A 9,724-nucleotide genomic window follows, 5' to 3' on the forward strand; every position below is an offset into this window, starting at 1 on the left:
TGCAGTTTTTAAAAGGAAGATTTATTTGACAAGTTTCACTTAGCGCAATACACCTAAAAGGAAATCACGATACAAGGAAAGGTTTCAATCAAGGCCTCAGAATTTCATACAAACACCAAGACCAAAATCCTAACGTATGGTGTTGCGTCTCAAAGTCCCCCATTAACTTAAAAAAAAAAAAAAAGCTTCAACTTACGTGCCTTAGAGGTTATTAAACGAAACTAGAATTAACAAACATGCCAAATGTGTTCACTTTTAATTGTAGACACAGCCCCTATATTGAGTTTTACAAAAAAAGCATGTCTTTCAACATGCATCCCGACAGTGTTCCATGTCATGTGGTAGAAGAGCAACATTAACATAATTCAACTGCTTTAACCTAAATACACTTGCTGCTTAAGTACATCCTACAAGAGAACTAGAGAAAAGCTGAAAATTGTTTAACAGTTCTAGTTTACTCAGTTGTTACATCCTACATGAATGTTTATGTTCAAAAATACTGAACCTGAAGTCTTTAAAACAATCCTGATTTCCACTTAGAACAACCATCAATCACAAGCTTGTATTGCAAAACTGTTAAACTTTTTTTTTTTTCTTTAAAAAAACGCTGACCGAGAGTCAGGGATCAGGATCAGTTACATCCCCCATCCCCCACTCATACTGGCCATGCCAGACATCCCTCCCATTCCGTTCACGCCCACCGACGCACGGCTCCCGCTACTGTAGTAGCTGCTGTTCACCGCTCCTTGGCCGCCTGCGGAGAGACCGATGGGACAAGTCAGCAGGATCATCGGGTCATCAGTCGAATAAAATATAGCATTCCAAGAAAAAGTTTAAAAAGTATACGAGTACAAATGGCTGCTGTCCAAGTGGCGAGAAGCATGTTTGGGAAAGGGGACTCCCGACTCCAAACAAGTCTCAATTAACCCCTTTTCTCTGCAGTACCAACTTGCCAGACTCTCGTGCTACCATTTAATTGGATGCTTCAGGATCAACATAGAAAATTAAGTTTAAAGGAAAACTAGTGTTTTTCAAAAATTGCAAAATTACTTCATGTTGTTTTTAAAGCTAAGCAAGGCATTTTAAAAAAAAAATTTACCGTAAACATTCACAATGTGTCCATCGAATGGCATATATGAATAGGGAGGACAGGGGCAGTCTCTCGCTTTTCCTATTCATGGTGGGCAGGAAGTGAGACGACAAAAGTTGGGACTAAAGGCAACTCACTGTGCCCAAAATGGCAGCCTCCATGGAGTTAAGTCAGAGCCATTGACTGCTATAGAAATAGTGTTATTACAACATATCAGTATTTGCTATTGGGAATTTAAATTATATTTTTTGAGAAAATATTTACCTATGCAATGTTTGATTGAAAATCACTGGAGTTTTCCTGTAAAACTTGGTCTGCAAAAGGATTTTGTAGGGTAAGACTATAATACCAAAATCACCATTCTTTAGACCAATTGAAAAAAATAAAAATAAAAGCAATCCTAGGATAAAACTGACTAGTAAATACGGTCCTAAACCCAACCACCATTCTACTATTTAAAATTCTCCCTCCATCTAAAATGGATTTAATACTAACCAAAAGACAGAAAAAAAAATCAACAGTTTAATTTTTTAATAAATGGAGGCAGATGTTTTCTGGCTCGACATTATTCCAAGTTGCAATGACTACTTTTAATTTATAGAACACTTCCCCCTCCCAATGATTGGTTCTGAAAATTAAGCTATTAAGAACAAGTTACATTTGGATCAAAAGCAAACATTAACCCAGTTTCACCAAAAAGGAAGCCTGCATACTCCCCCAACTAGAGAAACCTGCCTAAAACTTATTTCAAGTATATAAAAAAACACGCTTACCATATCCGCTCATGCTGCTCTGGCCGCCATAGCCGCCTCCATAACCACCACTCAGCTGCTGACTGGCTGGGCCGCCGTAACTGGACTGGTTTGCTGTTAAGTTAAGAGAACATTAGGACCTTGTTCCGTATGTAATGTGGTACCTGGTGGTACCGGGCTTGTAATTCTACATCTATGATTTTCCAGTCTGGATCTGATATCACTACAACCCTCTGCCTCCTCCTGCCTATTGCCTATGACCGAACTACCTTTCTATCATATGAACTAGATGAACATTTATAAACCAAAAGGCCAACAGTCTGCACATCAGCAGGACTAAATCCATGATTCCGTAAAGTAGAGGCATTTCTGAGAAGACCTTAGGATACTGCTTAACTGCATTTAGTGGGGTTCCCCCCCATAATTTGATACAGTAATGTCATACACAGGTTATCACTAAACACCTAATTATGCCCAACTAACCATGCCCAAAACTTCACTGACCTTGTGCTTTTAACTAAGTATTTTAGACTTCTACTTCATACTTAAGACAATTCAACTAGCTTCTGCAGTCCCCTCCCCCAAAACTACTTAAAACTAGTTATCTAAACAGTTTTATTTAACTCACAAGGATTTAAATAAGCCAGACACAAAATTCAAATCGAAACCTTTGCCTAACTTAATTATGCTAAACTCATTAAAATATAAATTAACTTAACTTATATAATCGACTTATATAGATATAAACGTTTTGGTTTTTAAAAAAACTAACGATATTTACACAAGCCCATGCCTCCCATCATTTGGCTACCATAAGCACCACCGCTTGCTCCTGCTGTAGAATTCAAGAAGAGTTCTACATATCTGTGTTCTGAAATGAGAGAAAAGGCATACAAGGTTAGCTTAAAAAAAAGACACTAAAGTGATATTTACACAAACCCACGCCTCCTAGCATTTGGCTACCGTAAGCACCACCGCTTGCTCCTGCTGTAGAATTCAAGAAGAGTTCTACATATCTGTGTTCTGAAATGAGAAAAAAAAAAGTTTGAAAGTGTTTGTTGGTGAAAGAAAAAAAGATAAGCACTTTAAGTTCTTAAACAAGCAGATCTGTGAACTTCAAATACTTTTGGTAAAAAAAAAAAAAAAAAAAAAAAAAAAAAAAAAACCCTAGCTGCTTCTCAGCTGATTACGCTGGTTTCAAAACCCAGCCTTTCGATTTAAACATTCATCTAAATTATCTAAAGTTCGTCAATTAAGACTATACTTCAAAGTCCATGTTATCACAAACCCCTTTCAATCATACTAATTTTTAACACACACCAAAGACCAACCCATTAATGGGGAACGAATTTCTCATACGTCCTTACTATTTCTCTATCACAAACACTGGTGACTCAACCATCTGTTACAGAGACCCCAAGATACTTAAAAACCACACTTACGCATATTTGCTTTGTCTTTTGACATAGCGGCCACTGCATCTTCATGAGTTGCAAACTCGACGTCTGCTTCACCAGTTACTCTGCCATCAGGACCGATTTCAATATGTACTCTCACAGGGTTGAGCGGTGAAAAAAACTAAATACAAAGTATTTCAGAGAACGAAGTCAAAGATCTACCGTCACAAAAAAGCACAATTTATAACCTACAGTTTTACTTAATTAGAACAAGAACCAAGTTTTTACTGCTACCCTGAACCAGACAGCTCATAAACTGATCCTACACTTACGTTATAGATGTCGTTCTCAGTAGCTCTGTAAGGTAATCCCCGCATGTGTACACAATGTCCTGTTGTGCTCTGGAAAGTAGAGCCACCATCCCCATATCTGTGATCAGACATTCCTGAAAAACAGTAATTGAGGTCTAGATGGACAAGAGTGTAAGTATCCTTCAGTTGAGAAATTCAATTCTTACCTTACCTCTTCCAAATCTATCCGACCCAAATCCATAGCCATCATTATAGCCATTATAATCATCATAGCCTCCGTAACCTGAAAGACAGTAAGTACAATCAACCAAACGAAAACTTGAGGAGGGACAGAGCTGGGGACGCCTGCATATCCTCACGTACCTCCTCCATAAGCACCGCGCCTCATCCGTTCAAAGCCAGCTCCCCTGCCAATGCTGTTATACCCTCTGCCAGCTCCAGGTCTGTCATAGGGACCTGGCCGCTGCATGGCCATAAGCTTTCGTGGTGGATCATAGTGAGTTCTAACTTCAGCTCGACTGCTCTTAAAGATTTCGATATACCTAAAGCATTGTTCATAAGGGAAGGGGATGGGGAGGGGAGAGAAAACATTAGTCCATTTCGTACAGGTATTTAGTTACACAAGAAAACAATGTAGTCATAGCCATGAAACTGACTAATATTTAAAGCCAGATTTCTTATATTTGCATAGGCAATGACCAGAAATTCACTCAATTTTAAGATTTAATGTAAAATTTATAAAGTAAAACTCACTCCTCTGAGGCAGAGAGCCCTACCTTAGGGGTAGAGAGGAGTACTATAAATAAATGTCTTAGGAGGGAAAGAATTCCACTCAACTTTCAACATTTCAGGTCTTAAATCCATTGGCAACATGTATAGCAAGTGGGCTAAAAAGCCAGCCTCCACCAACAGTCTAGCCCACACTACACATTTCCTTTCGCCAATAATACCCCAGGCCTATGCTTTTAGTAGGAATCAGCATAGGTAAGCGCATGCTTCAATGAAAAATAGTCACAAGCAAAGAGAATAAAACCTTTTGTGACAATTTCTTGAAAGCTATGCTTATTAATACATATGCAGAATATTTATACAGCAAGAAAAAGTTTGTTGCATTTCAACTTTAAAAACAAGATCAGAAAGTATCACATTTTCTTATGGTAATATTAATTTACTAGGTGGGTGTTATTACAGCTAAAGCCAGGTTTGCATTAACATTTTTTTAAAGCCATAGTCTCTCAACTCTATTGATTAGAATTAGGAATCTTACAATATTGTCAGGGAGATCAAATTTACGGGGGACAATTTTAAAACCTAAACTTTCATCTCAGTGTATTATGGGACTTTAACATAGGAAATTTAGATATTGTGGCAAAACATCGATTAACTGGGACTAGAAAATAGATTATTTCTTCCTTCTAAGCAGAGAGAATATGGATTTAATTGTTTACCATAAGAAAAGTGACAAATCCAACCAACCATCCATCCCCACCTGTGCCCTATTCTTTCCTTGTGTTTCTTTAGAGCCTTTTCAGCTATTTCCTGTGAAGCAAACTGCACGAAGGCCTCCCCCGTACTCCTCCCCTGGAAGTCCACCGGCAATGTTATCCCATTTGGCACGATTTCCAACCCTTCAACCCAAGGACAAATAACCCCAGTAGGGGGGCAATATTAACATCACAAGCCCAGAAATGATTCTTCTTATAGCTTTAAATAAACCAGAATTTTAACTTTAGGTGAATGGTATTGCTTTCAACAAGTACTCTTTACATATGCATTGTAATAATATGAAGTTCCATTATTACAAAGTATAACTCAATTCTTAACACACCCCATGGCATAGTATGTAAAAAAAAACAAAACAAAACAAAAAAAACACTTGAACACAGGATGCATTAAGAATTCAACAATTAACACTCTAATCTATGCAAATAAATGTTGAGAATTACACAAGAATTTAATAAAGTTTCAAGCATTAAATACAACAGTTACTAAACTTAAACACCTTTTACCTCATTTTATATTTCAATGTTTTAAGTTAGTGGAACTTCAACTTTTAAAAAAAAATTACACATTTAAACATTTTATATACAAATTGAAACATTGCTTAAGTCATATAATTGACAAACATACAATCTAAACTTTTCAACAAACAACTGATCTACACAGCACAATCATGCACTCTTATGCTCTAACAGTAGTATGATTCACTTCTGGAAATTCCGTCTATGAAAAATCCTTTCCGTGGATACATTCCCAAGCTTACAAAAAGGGCTTAAAGCACTTTCCTAGAAGATATGAAATTATGTTCATATTTAACGTTGACAGATAGCATTCAATTCTCACCAATTTAGACAAAAACAATCAAAACAGACTTGATTTCAAAAATTCTGGCAAAATATTAGGATTTGACACATAACTAAGTCAAGATTTTAATACATACTACCCTGAACCATGAAAGGATTTCTTGTTCTTAATTCCATTTATCACATCATATTAAAATAGTTATTTAAAATATGATCTAACATTCTGCTAAACATGCAATTTTATCAGCTCTTCAGCATAAAAACATTCAAATACTTTAGGCCCAGAACAATTTCAAAACACTTTCTGTATTCAGAGACTGAAACTACATTCAAACTACTTCTACATTAGACTTTTAGTAAGTTTATGTAATTCCCTGGCTAAAACAACCAGTTGCTTCCATAAAAGTTTTTTTTCACAAAGAGAATTATACCATTAAAAAGACATTTCTGGGCCCATGACCCAAATGTGTCTTAAGACATAGGCACTTGCCATAAATTACAACAACCTAACTGATACTAATCTAACGTTAAGGGATCTTACCTTTAACTTGAAGTACTTTGCTGAACAGCATTGTGAGGAAAGTAGTTAAGCTGTTGAGGACAATCCTCAAAGATCTACTCTGAACTACAACACTAAATATAGGCAAAGTTAGCATTTTGGAAGTACTTGATTTCCACCTTTAAGATGGGCTTAAATTATTTGAAGGTCTCCAGGAAGAAGAAAACATTTAATTCATCTGTATATACTCACACCTGTTTAAGTATCTAAGCTACTGGACTTTAAGGTCTATTAAATCACATGTTGCCAGAAGCTAGCCAGAACTCACTGCTCAGCATCAAACGCAACTACATACCTGAGAAGAACTGAACAATTTCTTCCTTGCTACATCCAAATGGGAGTCCTCTAAGCCGTACAAAGCCATCATTGGCCGTGTCAGGACTATTTGGACCAGTATGCTTCAACACCCAATCCATTTCAACGTTGTTTGACTTGAATACTGAAAGAGGTGCTTAGAATTAGTCAATTTTGGAAAGTTAGAGAACAAAGTTCAGACTTCCTGGGTCTTTAGATAATCTAGGAAGAGCTGCCATAAACTCCCTTAGATGACCATTTCCATGCGGTCAAATACCTAAAATTCAGAAGGGGTAAGATAGAGCTCTATGTGTTTAATATTTTATTTACTGTTACTAGGGCAACATAAATCAAACCTTCAACATATCTGTGTCCCATAGTTTCTCTGTCTTTTTTCAGGGCCAATTTGACTTCATCTTCTGATTCAAGTTCAACAAAAGCCTCGCCACTCGGTCTGCCTTCTCTGGTGTAGATGAAACGAATACCTTGAGCCCCATTTTGAATTTTGCAGTCTGGAAAGAAAACAACCGTTAATACAGAATTTAAAACTAAAAAACCACCTCTGGGTGATACAGATGAAACGCCTGTTCATGCCCCTGCTACAAAGTAGAGCTTCTGCAAAGCCTAGAATGACCCACAGTACCAATTCCCAGGGCCGCTTTCCACTTCTTAAGCATGTATCTTCCCCCAATATTTCTACTCCCTGGACACCTTCCCTGGCATCAAGAAAACTTCTCCAAGTCCTCTCCATTGAACATCCTTCGTAACCTCTCATAAACAAAGTCTGGACTCTGATTGTATGCCATCTTCGGAGTCTGGTTTCAAGTTTTGGTCTGGGGCACTTGATGGTTTTACCTTACTAGCAGCAACATACAATTTTTCCTGCGAATCCAAACTGCAAGGCCAATACTCACCTAAAAGGGGATCAATGTTAGCAAGCTAAAATGCTCCAAGTTGCACAGCTGAAGCCAAACCCAGTCTTGCTCACTGCAAGGTGGCTTCCAGTGTACTTGGTTCTCGTTTTACAGGTCGTTTTCCGTTACCAACGCTAAATTCAGATAGTAAGTCAATCCTACAAGTGTCCTTCCAAAACCTGTAAATTTCTTCCAAATGTATCAGTCTAAACTCACACTAACAATAAGAACAAGGACATTTTGGTAGAAATTATTCAGGAAACCTACATACTGGAAAAAAGCTACATAGACAAGTGAACTTCCCTGGGCTTCAGTATCCTCAACTGCAAAGTGAGCCAGATCAAGAACTAGATGAGCAAGAACTCTTCATAATTACCAAATCTGGATTAGCAAAATTTTCTGAAATTAAGAAGTGACATTTAACTTTCTGAAGTCGAAAGCCCCGCTTCAAGGACATACCGAAATTGGAAATAAGTTGTTATACTTTAAGGATTTGCAAAACGTTCGTATCGTTTGGGAAGTTTTCACATGATGGAGAGAAAAATCCCACTTATCCTTTAGAAAAGACAGCCGTAGAAAGATTCGTGCTTAAAGGTAAGTAAAGCCGACAAAAAAATCCGCCAGAGAGGCCGCACTCACCCCCAGAGAGCTCCGAGGGCGGGCGGGGCTTTCGCAATTTCCATTGCGTAACAGCGGCCGGCCAGGCGCGAGCAGCCCAGCGGGAACGGCTGCCGCCCGCGCCCCGCCAGGCGCCCCCGGCCGGCCCGCCGCCCCGCCGCCCGCCTCCCGGCCCGACCGCCCGCCCGCCGGCCGGTCCCGGCGGCGAACTCCCGCCTCCACTTCAAACTCACCAGAAAAAACGCTGCACTTCGTCTGCCGAGCAAGACCAGGGCAAGCCCGGACCTTCACCACGAATCCCTCTCCGCCTTCGGTGCCCAACATCATGGTCTCCTAGTGGGTCCTGGTCGACACAGACTGCAAGGCGGGGAAGAGCGTCAGACCGTAAAATGGTCAAAAATCTGCCCTCCGCCCTCGAGGCGCCCGCCGGCCCCCGGGGCCCGAGGAAGAGCCGAGCCCGTGTGGATGCCCGAACCCCGGCGATTCCAACACTCAACACCCCTTCGGCCGGCGGCCGGGCCCCCGAAGCCACTCTGCACCCCAAGTGCCGCTGCCCCAAGCCGAGGGGGCCCTGGCCTAGCGCCAGCGTGGAGGCAAGGAAATGGCGGCGGCCGCTTCCGCTCCGCCTCCTCCGACATCTCACACAATAGAGTCGACGCGGCCTGCAGGCCTCGGCGGCCCCGCCGCTACTCGGCGACCTATTCCTGACTCCAAGCGGCAGCCCTCACCTTGCCAGGGCCCCCCAGGCTCTACAGAGGTCTGGGGGCAAGCAATCCTCCCGAAAACGGCATCCTCGGGGGCCACTGGGCGCCAAACAGAGAGCGACAAACACTCACCTGAACACACGACTTCGGCGTGGCTGAGAAGAAATGGCCAGCGGGCGCCTGCGCAACCTAAATAAGGCCCTTTGAACAAGCTCTGCGCACGCGCAGCTAGGTGCCCGCACCGCCCCCTTGCGTCACACGGAGCTCAGACGCATGCGTAATTTCATGAGCCGGGCCCAGTCTAGCCAGAGCACTATTGTACGCATGCGTTTTGGGCTCATACCCCGTCCCATGTCCAGAAACCCACTGGGCTTTTTTGCGCCTGCGCCATCCCGCGATTATTGAACTTGGAGCCTCCGCGGTTTATTATTTAGTTTCATGCGCATGCGTCTTCCTTCAAACAGTTCTGTCGCCTTACCCGCCAGAATGGGGGAGGGGAATGGCGGCAATCAATTCCCCTTAGGGACCGTATGTAAGGCGATCCCGAGCTCTGGGTTGTGGTGAGGTGGCTGTGTTCCTACCCCTACCCCAGCCCATTATCCGCGCTCCGGGCTCACCTGAAGGGACAGCTGCTCCCTGCCCTGGCGCCGCCTGTACCCCTTTTCTCCCTAGAGCCAGCCCACGACCACCTGGGCCTCTCCTGGGGGCTGCAACACCAAGAGCATTTCCGAGGTGTGTATGCCTCCACTCCCCTTACCTGCCACCGTCGGGCCTGGGGTCCG

General features: G+C 41.7%; 1 protein-coding gene across 9 annotated transcripts in view; it reads right to left on the reverse strand.

The window, feature by feature from the left end:
• Window positions 1–9,724, reverse strand: part of HNRNPH1 (heterogeneous nuclear ribonucleoprotein H1) — an 11,277-nt gene continuing 1,553 nt past the window's right edge. Inside the window, exons 3-15 of one of the 9 annotated variants that reach the window (XR_005832585.1) lie at window positions 7,063–7,218; window positions 6,708–6,851; window positions 5,040–5,178; window positions 3,914–4,092; window positions 3,762–3,833; window positions 3,572–3,705; window positions 3,285–3,420; window positions 2,806–2,865; window positions 2,624–2,713; window positions 1,864–1,956; window positions 1,355–1,404; window positions 1,100–1,276; window positions 1–754 (exon numbers count right to left, since the gene is read on the reverse strand). Coding sequence is in view for 8 of the 9 variants with exons in the window: in XM_040622620.1 (XP_040478554.1) it covers window positions 636–754; window positions 1,864–1,956; window positions 2,624–2,713; window positions 2,806–2,865; window positions 3,285–3,420; window positions 3,572–3,705; window positions 3,762–3,833; window positions 3,914–4,092; window positions 5,040–5,178; window positions 6,708–6,851; window positions 7,063–7,218; window positions 8,472–8,565 (1,416 nt within the window). In the remaining variant the exon portion in view is untranslated. Of the gene's footprint in view, window positions 755–1,099; window positions 1,277–1,354; window positions 1,405–1,863; window positions 1,957–2,623; window positions 2,714–2,775; window positions 2,866–3,284; window positions 3,421–3,571; window positions 3,706–3,761; window positions 3,834–3,913; window positions 4,093–5,039; window positions 5,179–6,707; window positions 6,852–7,062; window positions 7,219–8,471; window positions 8,599–9,724 lie in introns of those variants that run through there. The other 8 variants (XM_040622624.1, XM_040622623.1, XM_040622620.1 and 5 more) reach the window with 8 other exon arrangements.

The sequence above is a fragment of the Ursus maritimus genome, unplaced genomic scaffold (assembly GCF_017311325.1).
Source record: "Ursus maritimus isolate PB19 unplaced genomic scaffold, ASM1731132v1 scaffold_5, whole genome shotgun sequence".
Taxonomy (NCBI): Eukaryota; Metazoa; Chordata; class Mammalia; order Carnivora; family Ursidae; genus Ursus; species Ursus maritimus.